General features: G+C 38.0%; 1 protein-coding gene across 19 annotated transcripts in view; it reads left to right on the top strand.

Moving 5' to 3' along the window:
- The window catches only part of setd5 (SET domain containing 5), a 154,920-nt gene that overhangs the window by 104,656 nt on the left and 33,110 nt on the right, over positions 1 to 17,154 (top strand). For all 19 annotated transcript variants that reach the window (XM_072581988.1, XM_072581986.1, XM_072581973.1 and 16 more), the window contains 4 exons: positions 4,681 to 4,989; positions 6,813 to 7,055; positions 8,272 to 8,413; positions 13,748 to 13,998. In XM_072581988.1, the coding sequence (XP_072438089.1) occupies positions 4,681 to 4,989; positions 6,813 to 7,055; positions 8,272 to 8,413; positions 13,748 to 13,998 (945 nt within the window). The remainder of the gene's footprint in view (positions 1 to 4,680; positions 4,990 to 6,812; positions 7,056 to 8,271; positions 8,414 to 13,747; positions 13,999 to 17,154) is intronic.

Here is a 17,154-nt window from a genome sequence, read left to right as displayed (position 1 = left end):
CAATGGATCTGTTTGGTAATCTGCTTTATTAAAATAAACATATAGAATTGGGTTGGGAGGATAACCTGAGAGGCACGCCATCTGCTTCACATTTGGAGAAGTTATCTGATTAGTGTTTGAAGTGCCGTTCTAAACCTTGTACTGGCATGCCAGAAGGGTCAAGAAGAAATACAATTGTCACGTTTGTAGCAGATGGTGTTCGGCCAGAACTTGTCTAAAAACTCTTAGACATGAAGCAAGTGCATCAGTGACTTGGGCATTTAACTAACCTGCAATAAATCTGTCAAAAGAAGGCTGAGACTGGTTTAACTTTTAATGTGCTATTTATACTTGGGAGGATGAACTTAACATTTTACAACTCTCCTTGTTGCATTGAATGTGAACTTTAGTCAAATCGAGATGGAAATCATTAAAAATTCTCTACTATGACGCTGCCTTTGGATATGTAGCCCAAAGAGAAATTGCTTCCCCAAAGTGAAACACCTGAGGATGGACCTAACCTAAATTAGTGAGAGCTTCTTAAATTTCTGATGTTAGATATGAGTGTATGTGATTCTTCTCAAACTTTGGCTGTTTGAAATAAATTCTTGATATTTGGTGGTAGATGTGAAAATTAATCTTCTTAACAATAATTCAAATTGGTACGTTTCCCAAGAAAGGGAGGAAATACCAAGAGTCACAACAGCTATCTGCATACTGATACCTTGTTACAGCACCTCTCTCTTTTAATGCCTTTGCTTATTTCCCAACATATGGTTGCACTTTTAGGAGCGCTGAGTGGAACAGAAATTTTGTTTACAATGTTCTATTTGTTCTGGGATGTGGTCATTACTGTTACTCATCATTGCTGTTGAACTGAGTGGCTTGCTGGGCAATTAGGAGTTGTTTGATTTTTGAATTTCTGGAGTCATATTTAGACCAGATCAGGTCAGGATGCCCAATTTCTTTCCCGAAAAGACGTTAGTGAAACAGATGGGGTTTTACAACAATCAGCAATGTCGTCATTAGGTTTGCTTTTTAATTCCAGATTTTTATTAAATTCAAATTTCACAATCTGTCATGTTGGGATTTGAGCCCGTAACCCCAGAACATTAATCTGGGGTCTGGAATATAATTACACCACCATTTCTCAAAATCCTTAGCTCACAATTGTATGAGGCTTTCTGTATGGGCATTCTAAAATTATGTACATGGCTGCCTTAGAGAGAGTGCAATGAGAGGATGGAAGTAGACTGAAACTATATTCCCTGGATTTTGGAAAGTGATTGCTGATCTCATTGAAATGTATGAAATTCTTAAAATGGCATGATAGTGTAAATATTGCCAGGATGTTTCCCTTTGCTGGGGTATCCAGAAATAGTGGGTGACTGTCTCAGAATAAGGGTTGTTTGGGGCTAAGAGATTATTGAGAGGGTTAAGGATCTATGTAGTTCTCTACCCAAGAGAGTTGCGGATGCGCAATAGTGAGTCATTTTCTATAGAAAATGTGCAGTAGATTTTTGGATACTAAGGGAACTCAGGGATTTTGTGATAGAATGGGCAACAGAATTGAGGTCGAAGATCAGCCATAATCGTAATGTATGTCAAAACCAGCTTGAAAGACTGAATGGCCGATCCTCTCCTATTTCCTATGTTGTAAGAGTAGTTTTGGAAATTGGTAATTAGTGTTTAACGAGAAGGAAAAATAGATTAACTTTCTTAAATAAGTGAAGTGGTAGAGTACATACCTTTGCCATGCTGTGTTGACTCAGTGACAATGACATCTCTTCCTGGAGGCTTTTACCTGCCTTGTTGATACTCTGAAACCACACAGCTGAAAATCAACATTTTTATTAGGATCTTCCATCTCGCTGTGGAGGCTTCAAATTATTCCATATCCAGAACCTGCTCTGAAAAAAAAACTGCTCATGTTTTGGACAAATGCATACACAGCTGAAGTAATCTTCAACATTCTAAAACAATAAATCTACCTCTTAATGTTAATTGTATGTTAATCCTTTAAAATGTTCCAGGATCTGGGTTTACATTTTATCCAGGTTTATATCTGTTCTTTCTTGGGCTTTGCCCTGTCTGTGTGCCAGGTTTCATGGAAATACACCCATTAAGTTTTGTGATATATTGTTTACAAACAGACTAATGAATGAAAACATGGCTTGCCCCCTTTTTCACTGACAGGGATAAAAAGAACAGTTTCTTGAGTTGAAGCAGTCATTGAGTGACTTTCTGCTGAACTGTTCATCAGAAAAAAAATGAAAATATAAATTTGATTCCTGTCTTTTGCACTGAAATCAGGAGTTTTAAATTTGATCATTTTTTTTTGATTAGATTAGATTCCCTACATTGTGGAAACAGGCCCTTCGGCCCAACAAGTCCACACCAACTCTCCGAAGAGTCACCCAACCCCCTCTGTGACTAATGCACCTAACAACTAGGGACAATTTAGCACAGCCAATTCGCCTGACCTGCACATCTTTGGAATGGGGGAGGAAACCGGAGTGCCCAGAGGAAACCCACGCAGACACTGGGAGAATGTACAAGCTCCACACAGACAGTCGCCCAAGGCTGGAATTGAACCTGGGACCCTGGCGCTGTGAGGCAGCATTGCCAACTACTGAGCCACTGTGTCGCTTTTAAAACAAGCAAATTAGTTTCAGAATTTAATATTTCTTCATTTCCATATAGGAATTCAGGAAAAAAAAATCAAGATAACAAAGATGTTCCAACTACTATAGAGTTCTCAATCTAGGAGACCTAGTAAGGAGACAGCGCAGCAGGTCAGGCAGCATCCAAGGAGCAGGAGAATCGACGTTTCGGGCATAAGCCCTTCTTCAGGAAGAAGCCCTTTCCTGAAGAAGGGCTTATGCCCGAAACGTCGATTGTCCTGCTCCTTGGATGCTGCCTGACCTGCGCTTTTCCAGCAGCACACTTTTCAGCTCTGATCTCCAGCATCTGCAGTCCTCACTTTCTCATAGTAAGGAGACATCCATTTAAAACTGAATTATGAAGGAATTCCTTCCAATCGGTAACAAATGTTTGGAATTATCTATCTCTGAGTTGTGGAGGCTAGATCACTGGGTATTTAAAAAAGATTTTTTCTTATGTGATCGGTTTGTGCAGCGTCAGATACCAGCCATTAGGTGCCATGTTGCCAACCATTCTAAAGAATGTGCTGGTACATTGTTGTTAACAACAGCTGACAGATCAAAACCCTCTGTATGATAAGGTTTCTTTTGAATCACAATGTCAGGAAGGTAGTGTGTTTGATCATTTGCTTGGGGGTCATTGTACATACTGATGCAGAAGTGTTAAGTGTATGGAAGTAAACTGAATAGATGAAATGGAAAGATTTCTTGGTAATATCTGGTGAGATTGGCATGTAAGTGAGTAAACAAATGTGGCCATTACACAACTGAAAACACAGCCAGAATTCACTTTTCCCATCTTACCACCACCAGCATCTCTTCCCACCTCCCCACACCCCCGCCCCCAACCAAAGAAAACACCAGTACACTTTAGTAAATTTGTTTCAGGTTGAAGATGATGAGATTGTTTACTGTCTGCCACAAAGTAGTCATTGGACCAAATGTAATCATTTCCCATTTAGAGATGATGGTTGGGAAATGTGCCTAGCATTTTATATATAAGGGATTGAAGGAAATAAAATTCATATAAACCAATGAGGGTATGCTGAAAGATCAGTACATTTTAAAGCTTTCATATCTTAGAAGGATTTAAAAAAAAATATTCTTGCTGATCAGTACCTGTTCAGGAGAGTAGTTGGTAACATCAGAGTGCCAATCCTAGTGATTCACATGTTATTTTAGTATCAAAAAATTCAGTACAAGTCTGCATTTGGAAATTTTGTCTTCACATTCTTTAAAATGAGCGATGCTTATACACCCAGCCAAGATGACATATCCAACGCGGACGTTCTTGCTCATGTATATATATTTTTATTTCTCTATCATCCATCTTAACAGTTTTTGAGTATAATTGTAAACTGTATTTTAAATTAATAGAATTTGTGTTCGCTGTCAGCTGAGTTTGATACATTTTCTTGTTCAGTCCCATTATTCTCTGGGTTCACATGCATATCCTGGAAATGAAGTTTCTGTTTCCTTGTTTACGAAGACTATACTGTCCTTAAGTCAGCATTTAAATTATGATATGGTAGAGCAGTAGTACATTGAAACAGTTGGAAAAATGCCTCCATTTCACCTATTCTGCTTAATCCCTATTTTCTATAGTACTGTAAGTTAGAACTAAATCAAATGAAAGGCACCTGACGAATGAGTAGCACTCTGAAAGCTTGTGATTTTAAACAAATCTGTTGGACTATAAACTGGTGTCATGTGACCTTTAACTTTGTCCACCCAGTCTAAAACCGGCATCTCAATGTCAAGAAAAAGTTGTCAGGGGAGGAAAGAGGGTGCCAAACTTTTTAAAAAGTATATAAAACTAGAGGCCATGTCTGTTTTATTATTATTTTCTTGGTTTGATATCACTGATCATTTATAATCTGTTCAGTATATTGTTAACAATCTCTGTTTGATAGTTCAGTTTCTCGTAGATTATCTTGGTTCACCAATTCAGATTATTTCAATGAGAAATTCATCTGTGAATAATTTTTTAGGTTGTGGAACATATACAGTTTTCCTGAAGAACGTTTTTTTTTAATAGGAGCAAGTTCCAGAAAAGCCTGCTAAACCTCCTGCATCAAAACCAACCAAGCCCAGACCCAAAAATCGGTTCTCACGCTATCGTTCCAGTTCAGCACAGCGACTACGTCGACAGCGGCAAGCAAGCAGCCAGGCAGAACCAGCGCCAGTCGTAGCAGTTGAGGAGGGAGCAACAGGGGCTGTTGTGACAGACTCCGTAACTGCAGAAGGTGTGACAAACGTAGGAGCCCCAGGAGTTGAGACGACATCGGGAACTGTTATTGCCTCCCAAACAAATCGAACCAATCTCAAATATCCTAAAACTAAAAGGGTAAGTGTGACCTGGCTGATTGCGCTCTTCTATAGCTGGGAAATTGAGGCTGGATTGTTTGATGTAAAAGGTTCCAGAGGTTCCCAATTACATATCTGGAAAAAATTTGGATTCCCTGAATTTTGGATGACTGAACAAATTTAATTTGCCACCATCCCCAAAACCCAATGAATTACATGAATCCATTATTTTATTAAAGCACAATTAAGACTTTTAGTTCAAAGTCAGAGAGCTTTCTTAAATTATGATTCCAAAATTGATCTTGTATTGAAGTAATTTAATGACCAAATTATTCATAACAATTCAAAGAGCAAAGAAGAACAAAGAAAATTTACAGCCCAGGACAGGCCCTTCAGCCCTCCAAGCCTGAGCCGATCCCAAATGTACTGTCTAAACCTGTCGGTCAATTCCTAAGCATCTGTATCCCTCTGCTCCCCACTTACTCATGCATCTATCCAGACCCATCTTAAATGAATCCACCGTGCCTGCCTCTACCACCTCTGCTGGCAATACGTTCCAAACGCCCACCACCCTCTGTGTGAAGTACTTCGAATGATATTCATTCATCTCATTGATAAAATGAATAAATTCTGTGATTAGTGTTTTGCTTAGATGCAGTAATATTTATTTGACTGCTGGATGATGCTTTTGAGGATTCTGAAAGGGATGTAGTTGTTTGTCTTACTACCAGCAATTATCTATCTCTAGCTGATGTAATTCCAGCATCAGTGTAAATGATCAACCTTCCTGATATCTGCTGGCAATGAAATCACATCAGACAAATGTGCCTTATTGCTATAGAATCATAACAGCATAGAAGCAGGTAATTTGGCTCACCATGTCAATGTTGATCAACAAACATCAAACGACATTAATCCCAATTACCTGCACTTGTTCAATAGCTACTGTGCCCTGGCATCTTAAGTGCTCACCCAGATGCTTCTTAAATGTTGTGAGAGTACCTGCCACTACCACCCTCTTGGGCAACATGTTCTGTATTGCTACTACCTTCGCAGGCAGCAGATTCTATATTTCTACCAATTTTTGGGTGACTTTTTTCTCAAATGTCCTCTAAGCTACTTACTCTTCACCTTAAACATTTGCCCTCTGGTCTTAGACATGGATTCTCAAGATCCACTCTGTCTATGCTCCTGATAATTTTGTACACCTCAGTCAGGGCCCACTCTCAGCCTCCTTTGCTCCAAGGAAAACAAACCCTGCCTATCTGGTCTCTCTTCATAACTGAGATTTTGCATCCCAGTCAACATACTGATAAATCTCCTCTGCACCCACTCCAGCTCAATCACATCTTTCTGGTGATGATAGTATATTTGCTGTACTTCCTCACCAATTAGGAACTTGGATGCCACAGATTATTTTTCTTTTAAATGCATCAGTTACTTTGTTTTCCTGGCTGTCCCCTTGCAACTGCTGGTTTTTGAACTTATTTGAAATTTCCATTGGTCATAGACCAACCTGTAATGCATATTATAGCTATAATTTCTTTGCCATAAGAATAGTTTGAATTGAGCACATGTGTAATGCAATCATCTATTTGTCTTTCATGTCCCTTTGATAAGAGTAGAAATCAAATCTTAAGAAAATTAGTGATCAAAACGAACCAATTTCCTACTGTTAAACTGGAATTGGCTGCTTTTTAGATGTCAAATTAAATTGAATTCAACAGTTTATTGTGTCAATCTAAATATGTTGGTGTCAGGCCTAATGGTAAATTATGGACATTTTCAGAGCTAAATAATTTGCATTGAATCTTTATTTGATTTACTACTTTTTGCTCTACTTCCCCCTGTCTTTTGGTTCAGTATTTGGTTACAGAATGGTTGAATGACAAAGTTGAGCGATCTGAGTGCCCATATGACCGACCATTACGTATCACAACTGATCCTACTGTCTTGGCAACAACACTGAACATGCTGCCAGGCCTGAGCCACAGCCCACACATTTGCACAACCCCTAAACACTACATTCGCTTTGGTTCCCCCTTCGCTCCTGAAAGACGAAGACAAAGAGTTGTGTGTGATGGCAACTATGGATCTTGCAAAAAGGTAAATGTGTACAATAACCTTACAATTTAAAAATAGGAAATTTATGAAAGAGCCCATTGGGCCAAATTGTGTCTGCATTAGAAACTTAACATGGGATCTATTAATTATATGAGATGCAAGTTCAAGCAACATTATAGGTGATGGATTAAAGTTACAGTAATAGATGTTAGATTTTAAACTTATTGTGTTACTCCTATTATAGCATTCTGTTCAAGGATCCTCCCTGGTATTCAAAACACTTGTCTTGGTCATTGCTTCACTTGGTTGCAAGCAAACTTTGCTAATTTGTGGCATTTTTCTATACTTTATGGAATGCCAAAGTTGCGGAAACCTTTTCATGGTGATTTTTGCTTCTTCTAATGTGTAAATAGAATAAATTGTAGCACCTTTTGGTGCAATCCATCATCGAAAGGTATAGGATAACAAGTCAAAGATTGTATCCCAATGGCTGAGCCCCAGTACATGTCTGGTTGACCACAAAGCACAATCATATAATGTCTGCTGTATTCACTCAGAGCCCAGAGTGATCATCATAGAACAATATCTGCCTGATTATGAAGATAACCCAAGTTATTTAACATTTCTGTCATTTAGTTAGACTGGATTATGCTGTAACTATTGGATGTGGAACTGCAGAAGTACACTACCTACCCAATAAAATGCTTCAACCCGAGAAGAAACCTAACTCGAGCTAAATGCAGTTAATCAAGTTGCAAATTTAGGTTTTTCTTAAAAATGTTCTTATTTGATTGAGCACATTCTTTTATTCTGGTCAGGTTTGGTTCAGTGATTTCTCCTTGAATTTATTTGCTTCTGAGTTAGAATTTGAGGTACGATCTCAATGCAAGTGAACCTCAAAAATTGCAGTACAAAAGTAGAGACTTGGGGACTAAATGTGAACATGCTGTTGACTCAATGAAAATCCAATGCTGGTTCATCATAGTTCTCATCAGATCTTCTAAAAAGGCTTGATATTATGAGATTTTGTAAAAATAAGTCAGTAGCTGCATTTTTTCATGAATTTCTGGGATGGAATTCCCATCCTGTGATTTTGTTTTGCACGTTTGTTGGTGTTTGGTTTGTGTTTTCAATTTTGTTTATATTTCTATACAGTATATGTTTCTGAACAGTGTAACCTCTCCACAGATGGTAGTATAATAGAAATGTGTGAAATGATTAAACCATATAGAATACTTAATTGGTTAATTCTTTTCAGCGGTGGATAAAACAGGCAATGGATGAGGCCATGGTGCAAACTCCCCATGCACCAGATAAAGGACAAGAAACGACACCCTTATACCAAAGCAGTGACAACAGCACTGTTCCTGATGTACGGGATAGCACCATCGCTTCAGTTGGTAAGTGGAAACCATAACTTTTAATCTCATTATACAAAGCAAAGCCTGTACACGTGCAGTCCAAGCACCTGAGATATCAGATTATCTATTCCTAGCTACTGATGTCCAGGAGGGGGTATAAGGAAATGAACATGGGTGACTTCTTATGATTTTTCTTCTGTTTCTGTAAGGAAGTAGTTGTGATTAAGTGTTGAATAATAGATGAAGGTATAATCCCTTTACTTCCATCAAGTGGTCATTCTTCATACGTCAGCCCAGTCAATTATTATTGGCAAGGCATTAAAGCAAAGCCTGATCCCATTTTCATTTGGTTGAAGTGTATGTATATTGCCAGCACAGGTCACAGTGCAACTGTCAGGAGAAGTAACCAAAATAATTTTCTCTCATATTAGTGTTCCAGTGCTCCACACCAGCCTTTTCTTTTCTCTTCTCTCTCTCTTCTCACAGTTGCTTGGCATATTTGCATGATTCCATCACTAACTTTGATAGTTTGGATTATGATGGATAGAAAATATGTTGTGCTTTGGATAAGGTATAGTGTAGATACACCAGAAAGGGAGTCATCAATCTATGGGTCTTCACTTAGTGACTAATGTCTCTGCATTCTTAGATTCCTTTGCTCTTCTACCAATTTATTTTCTTGTCTGCAAAGGAATAAATAGTCACTTTATTCTTCCTACCGAAATGAGCAGCTGTACACTTCTTTACATTCTGTTTCTCTATCCTCCATCTTTACTAATTGCATCCTCCAATTTAGTCTCATCTGCAAAATTCACCACCATACCTCAGTCTCCTGAGTTCATGCTTATATTCGGCCTACTGCTTTCTAGTATTGTACAAAGCTTTCCTGAATTTCAGCCTCTTTCAACATTCAGTCTTTTATTCTGATTTTTAGTGTTAAATATTTCTCCTGAATGCTGTTGATTTCCTTTTGAATTATTGCCTATTGTTCTTCTGCCGTGTTAATATCCTTCTTGAGTTTATCTCCCATGGCTCCATCCTTATTGCCTCATGGTTTGCTTTTGTCCAGGGTATTTCTTTGGTCTTTGTACTACCTTTTATCCTCATTCATTAGTTCTCCATTGTCAGCACTCCTCCCTGGATACTCACCCATGCCTAACTTAGTTCCTTCAATTCATTTCGTATTACTGCTGGTCTGTGATGGAATTCTTAGATATTGAGTTAGATTGATACTTGAAAAGTAATCAGACAGAATCAGGTTTTGTGAAAGTGAAATTATGTTTGATCAACCTCTTAGAACTCTTTGGGGAAGTAAAGTGCTGAGGATCTATTGCGGTTAGATTTCCAGAAGGAATTGCGAAGGTTCCACAACAAAGGCTGTTGCAGAAATGGAAAGTTCAGGGTGTAGGGGGTCGTATATTGGGGTAGATAGAAGATTCTGGATTAGTGGTGCTGGAAGAGCACAGCAGTTCAGGCAGCATCCGAGGAGCAGTAAAATCAGATTGGCTGCTAACAGAGTGTAGGTGTAATTACGTCTTTTTTCAGGTTGTTAAATGTAATGAGTAGGGGAAAGTGAGGACTGCAGATGCTGGAGATCACAGACAAAAAATGTGGTGCTGGAAAAGCTCAGCAGATCAGACAGCATTCCAGGAACAGGAGAATTGATGTTTTGAGCATAAGCTGTTCATCAGGAATACAGGAGGAGGGGGACAAGAGGGTTGAGGCTGGGGGGAAGGTAGCTGGGAGTGCGATAGGTAGATGAAGGTGGGGGGATGGGGGTGGTGATGGCCATAGGTCAAGTGGAGGGTGGGGCAGATACCTGGCAAGGAAGTTGGAAAGTTCAAGAGAGTGGTGCCGAGTTGGAGGGTTGGATCAAGGATAAGGTGGAGGGAGGGGAGATCAGGAAACTGGTGAAATCTGCATTGATCCCGAGGGGTTGGAGGGTCCCAAGGTGGATGATGAGGTGTTCTTTCTCCAGGCTAGGATTTGGTGGTGGAGGGGGCCCAGGACTTGCATGACCTTGGCAGAGTGGAAGGAGGTGTTGAAGTGTTTGGCCATAGGGTAGTGGAGTTGATTGGTGCGGGTGTCCTAGAGGTGTCTTCTGAAAAGTTGCACAAGTCCTGTCCGAGAATGATGCGTTGTGTCCAGAGGTTGGTGGGGTAGAAGACGAGGACCGGTGGGGGGGGGGTGCGCCGCCACAGGGATCAGGGTTGGAGACTTTCAACTGTTCATAATTTATATCATTGACTGATTTGCAAGTACAATTGGCAAATATCCTGATGGCACAAAGATAGTCAGTAAATTAAGTTGCGAAGAGGACAGAAGAGACGTTGATAGGTTAAGTGAGTGGGCAAAGACGTGGCACGTGGAAAATAATGTGGGAAAATGTGAAATTGTCCATTTTGGTGAGAAGAATAATAAGAAATCATGTTATGGTGAGAGATTGCTGAACTCTGAGATGCAGCGGAATCTGTGTCTTCGTGCATGAATTTCATAACATTATGTAGGCATGGCATCTAATTAGGAAAACTAATAGACCTTTATCACTTATTGTAAGGGAATTAATTACAAAAGGAGAAGGTTATATTTCAGTTATTCAGGGCACCTGGTGCAATCACACCACTGTTAGTCACCTTATTTAAGAAAGGATATACAGGTATTGGTGACAGTTCAGAGAATATCCCTGGAATGGGCAGGTTGTCTTGGGAGGAATGGCTAGGCTTTAATCCATTGAAGTTCAGAAGAAGAGGGTGACTTGTTTGAAACATTTAAGATCCTAAAAGATCTTGACAGGATAGATATGGAAAAAATGTATCCTTTTCTTGGGAGAATCTAGAACTGGGCCTCAATGTTTTAAAAGTTTAAGGGTAACTTATTTAAAACCAATTCAGTGAATATTTTTATTTGGTAGTTGTGTCTTTGGAACTCTCTTCGAACACAAAGCAAGATATCTCTACTGCACATGAATCCTTTTGCAGTTAAGGCTAATGTTTCATTAGCTGCACCTGCATATTTGTCCCAGCCTTTGTGACAAGGACATTCAGGTCCCTTTGCACATCTACACTTTCCAAGCTGTCACCATTTTACAAAATAGTCTGAGCATCTGCTCCTCCTCCTAAAATGAATAACCTCACATTGTTCTGCTTCTTATTTCATCTACTATGTTCATGCCCACTCACTAAATCTGTTCAGATCCTCCTGACGCTGCTTTATATCTCCCTCATAGTTCACATTCCATTTTGTTTTGTATCAGTTGCAGATTTGGAAATATTTGTTCCCCAAATCCAAACCGTTGATATATTTTGCGAGCAGATGCAACACAAGTATTAATCCTTACAGGACCTCACTAGTCATTTAAAAATCACACAACACCAGGTTATAGTCCAACAGGTTTATTTGAAAGCACTAGCTTTAGATGCGCTGTCTCTTCAGGTGGTTGTGATACAGGACCCAAAGTCACAGAATTTAGAGCAAAAAGATTACAGTACCATGGAGCTTTAATGATATACTAAACACATTTTAGATTAAATATCTCATCTTTTAGAATGGAATATGCTAGTTTTGGTTCTTTAATCTGTAAATCCCAGAACTCCTTTTAAGTTACATTCTCAAGATAGCTTCAACTTTTCTAGGTGCCGTCTCCGCTCAGTCATTGCATTAAAGGTGTGAGGTTAAAGCCTGTCTGTGTCCCAATGTTGAGTCAGACTGGTTCTATTTCTAAAGTGGGACTTACAGAATCTTACAGGGATTTATGCAGTTTTTGAGCAAAATAAAATGTAATTCAGCAAATACAAATTGACCCCATAAATTTATTTGTGTGCGCATGCAGAAGAGACAGTAAATATATCATCACAGCTCCATGACACTGTAACCTTTTTGCGATAAATTCTGTGTCTTATGGTCCTGTTCCATAACCGCCTGATGATGAGGCAGCACCTTGAAAGCTAGTGCTTCCAAATAAATCTGTTGGATTGTAATCTAGTGTGTGTGATTTTTAACTTTGTCCATCCCAGTCCAACACTGGCACTTCCAAATCATCAGTAGTCATAGTTTGCCAATGGACAACTGACCCATTTATTTCTACTCTGTTTTCTCTCTTACCCAAATCTTTCAATGCCAGTATAGTAACTCTTACCCTATGTGCTCCAATTTTGCTAATCAACTTCTTGTCGGGAACTTTCTCAAAAGCCTTCTGAAAATCCAAAAGTACTCTGTCCATCAATTTCCCCTTAACAATTTTGTTACTAATATCCTCAAAACAATTCAAAGTTTTTTTTAATTTGATTTTTCATTCACAGTGGCTATTGATTATGCCCATTAAACCATTTTTCTCCAAGTGTCTGTTTATCATATCCTTTTTGATTGATTTTAGCATGTTCACCACTACAAATGTAAGTCTGGTAAAACTATAGGTCCCTGTTTTCAGTATTTTGAAAATTGAATATATAAATTTTCCACCCCATTAATTTCTCTAGTCCAACCTTCTTACTAATTACCTCAACTTCTCGTTCTCCTTAGAAACTTGGATCTCTAATTTTGGGAGATTTCTCGTACCTTCTTCAGTGAAAACAGATACAAATGAATAATTTAGCTTCTCTGCCATCTGTGTATTCTGTCCTGATTCTGCCTGTTTGGACCCACATTCATTTTAGCCGGATGTTCCCTTTTGATATATCTGAAATAGCATGACAGTTCCTTTTTTTTGTTATGATTTTAGCTAGTTTGCATTCACATTCTATTCTTCCGTTTGTTTTATATACATTCGTATTCTTTTGCTGTATCTAAAAACTTCTTAATCCTCATTACATCTTTTATTATTATTTTTCACTTCTTCAGAAGCCTTCAATTTGAATCTTTAACAGTTGACTGACATTTTTAGAGTTTTTGTATCACGAAGGAATTTACAGTTGCTGTAAGCCATGTGATTGTTCTTTAAAGACTGTCCATTGTCTATTTTGTCATGAATTTTAATGTATTTCCCTAAATGAATCTACTTGTACCCCATGCTTTCAGAATTTCCTTTACTCAAATTTAACACCCTTGCTTCAAATTTAAACTACCTCACTTTCAGACAGTGTGAAATTCTATGATTTTGTGATCACTCATCTCTAAAGGTTCTTTAATCAAACAAGGTTTGAAATTGTTTTGCTAAGTTGGCAAACGGTAAGCTCATTGACCTGCATTCTGATATTTCTGCAAGAATACTTGAACTTTACTGGAAATAACTCAGAAGCATTGACAGAACCTAAGTGGGATGAATAATTGCAGTGTTGAAATATCCACAGGTTCAATGTATCCCAGCTGCTTAACTTGTTTTAAAAGTATTTCTTTGCAATTTATAATGGAATTTCTGGTAACTTCTTTGTTTTGTAGAGTTGATAACGCCTCTGAAGAAGCGAAAAGCACGGTATCTGTCAGACGTGAGTGTGACTGATTTGCCTGGACCTTGTAGTCCATTATCAGCGCCTGCATCTGTCACAGATACAGTTATGTCCAGCCCGACAGTAATGACGCCTTGCACCTTGTTTCCAGGAGAAGAGGAGAAGAAAAATGGATATAATGTAATTTACTCTCCCCTTCACTCCCATGCTGCTAGCCGATGTAATACCCCACTACAGTTTGAGGTAAATATATCTCGAATAAAGAGACTGCCATCCACACTTAAGATGCAAGTTAATGTTTTAGTATTGTTTCAGAAAATAAAACTGTTCCAATGCTGTACCTTGTTTGATAGAATTTGTTTTTTTTAAAAAAAAAGAATAAATTCAATTTATCTAACTATATGGCTTCATTCCAGCTGAACACGCATTCACTTTGTTGCCAGCAACACCGAACACTTTGCTTTTATAAGAAATGATGTTTCGTATGTTGATTCTAACTGTTTGATTGGATACTCAGCATTGAGACTAGTTTTTTAATTACATATCATACAGATTAATTTTGATGTGCCTGTAAGTTTAGAGACCGCCTCTACGGAGTATGAATGCATTAGTCTTCGAGCTGAGCCAGCAGTATGTCAATGAACATTTGTGGCTTTGAAGCCTAGAGGTGCACCTTCTATATACAGTACAATTGCCCTAGCTCTCCCAAGTGCATATTGTATGAAACAAATCTGTCTTTTAACTGTGTTCTTATTCTTAACAACATTTATGTGTCATCTGGACGGATACAAGAATAGGAAGGGATAAGAGAAATTTGGGACACGTGCTGGCAAATGGGACTAGATTAATTTCTGATATCTGGTTGGCATGGACAAGTTGGACTAAAGGGTCTGTTTCCATGCTGTACAACTCTGAGTCTATGAATTAACAGCAGTAACCATAAAACTTAATTAAGTATCTGTTTAGTAATAGCTGAAAAATGCATCGCATGTGATAAAAATAGGTTAAATCTGATCGTGAAAGCAAAATCACCTTTTGAATTGTTTTGCTTAATTTACTTTTCCACTTAGCAAAACTTTTATTTTTGAATTGGGTGATAGGCTGCTGAGCCTGTTGGGATTTGAGAGGAAAGGGATGGGCAGAATAGGGATCGAAATATTTGATTTCACTGTGTTCTTTTGATGCAGAAATGGGTAACTAATAGCCAAAAGAAATTGACTTAAAGAAGAGAAAATCTAAATATTTTGCCACGCCATGTGCACTGTATGGTGTATATATAAATATAGGAATCTAGCCATTGGAACAGTTTTATAATACTTTTAATGTGAACAAGAATATCCTAATAATATTGATTGTTTTGAAGTGGAAGAAAGTATAAAGCGTAATTCCAAAATGGCACCCCCTAAAGGACAGTGGGGATCATTTCAACTTGCTCTCTATCTGTAAATGGGTTTATGGTTTTATGACAATAATGAATAGCAGGAATAGATTCCCTATAACATCACTTATGGGGTGGCTGGTTTAGATCCCCTCCCAATTGCATAGATCAATCTGGAGATATTTTGACATTCAAAAAGGCAAAATATTAAGCTGTCAGGACTGTGTGATATGTTCCAAAACATGTTAAAAATCTGCAGTGCTATTCCAATAAAATCAGATGTCCAATGGCTTTGTCCATATACTTTTCATTTCAAACTCTTCCTGATTCCCCATAAGGCAAAAGCTGTGACCTGCTGTTTAACCAGTTGTTTGCAGCATCATTAACTGACACAGATTAGGTTATTGAAGGTGAATATAATTTTTTGTTTGCATTTTACATGACATCGGTAAAAGGAAATGCCAGTGATCTAAACCTTACTTTTCATTTTTTGACATTAAATATGCATGACATGATGATTAGCATTAATCCCACATTAGGAAAATGACAGCACTAATGTTTATACGCCTTGTTTCTAGCAAAGCATTCTGCTTCATGCACTAGGATTTTTGGAGTGAAACAAGAAATATTATTGTGAAAGATTTGGTATGTGGGTTTGCAGTATATTTCTTTGATTTAATTAACCTTTCAGAATTTCTCCCCCAGATACCAACTTACATTTTGACACATCTTTTACTCCCAGACTTCTACCTACATATCTGGTGATCCAAATGCATAGGGTGACTTAACTGTTTGATTAATTAACTTCAATACCTCCCTGTGGGCGGAAGCTTGAAACTCCATTCAATGCTTCCCCAGTTAACGTCCCTATGAAGTGGATGTGATGTACTCAAGATTGGAGGATTGGTTCCATATTGCTAGCATTCGTGCTGTTTTGAGGCAAGCAGCCCTATCATCCAGCTTGTATTATTTCCGTAAAATATTTGAGGGCAAGTTCCTATAAATGTCTTGACAGTCAACATTGTAAAGTGGCATTCTGAAAAGATATTATGCAGTGAACAGGTTTTAGTGAGAGCTTGTTCTAAACTAATGCCTCCAAACAGAATTCAGTAATTATTGCAGAAATATTTCTATATTCCTTAAATAATTACAAGCTATTTTTGGTTCATTGTATGATTTGGAGAATTGAAGTTTTAATAATTAAGTCATTATTCAAATGTTTTAAATTTATGTCAAGACATTTTAGACTTAAAGCACTGTTGAGGTTTAATGCTCTGCATGATCTTCATAGTACTGTAAGTTCATATTGCAGATCTTTTTCAAAGTCAGACAAGTGCAAATATGTACTAATTCAAAGCGTGATAGTTATACTTCACCATAATTTTGTCTTTTTCATATTAAATATTTAACAGATACAGAATCATATCCACTTTTTTACTTGAACATTTCAATAGCTCAGAAGTCCAGTCTAAACCCTTTTCTAAACACACTTGGACTAATATTACTTCTGCGATCTTGAACTTTTAATATTCTAGCTATGTCATTCAATTTAGTATTAACCTCTTAAATTTGTCACAATATATAAATTTTGAAAGCTTCAAATTTGCCAGTACTTTCAAGTCTTGCTACAAATCTATCTTGCCCAGTTAAGTTGTTTACTTTTAACATACACTTCAATAATGTGCAGTCCTTTACAGTCAAAGATGTAAAGTATCATTTTTCAATTTTCATGCCAAGTTTCTTTCTTGTTCTAAATTCTTATGGTGATCTGTTTCACACTTGCTGCATCTGCTGCTCTCCTTACTTCGCTTACAAATTTCACAGACTTGTAGTTTATTCAGCATCCAGGTCCCCTGAGACAAGCAACCTCACACCTCCCTAATCATCACATGCTCAAGCTGTTGTGATCTCATTCCTAAATTTTTGATCATTGCACGCTAGACATTTCAAGTTCTAGAAGAGCAGGGTGACATTGCCTCTTGAGAATATAATCCAGGATCCCCAGAAAGAAGATTTTCAAT

Source organism: Chiloscyllium punctatum, chromosome 12 (genome assembly GCF_047496795.1).
Source record: "Chiloscyllium punctatum isolate Juve2018m chromosome 12, sChiPun1.3, whole genome shotgun sequence".
NCBI classification, from domain to species: Eukaryota; Metazoa; Chordata; class Chondrichthyes; order Orectolobiformes; family Hemiscylliidae; genus Chiloscyllium; species Chiloscyllium punctatum.
Note: the sequence above shows the minus strand (reverse complement) of the source record. Positions and strands in the feature narration are given on the sequence as shown.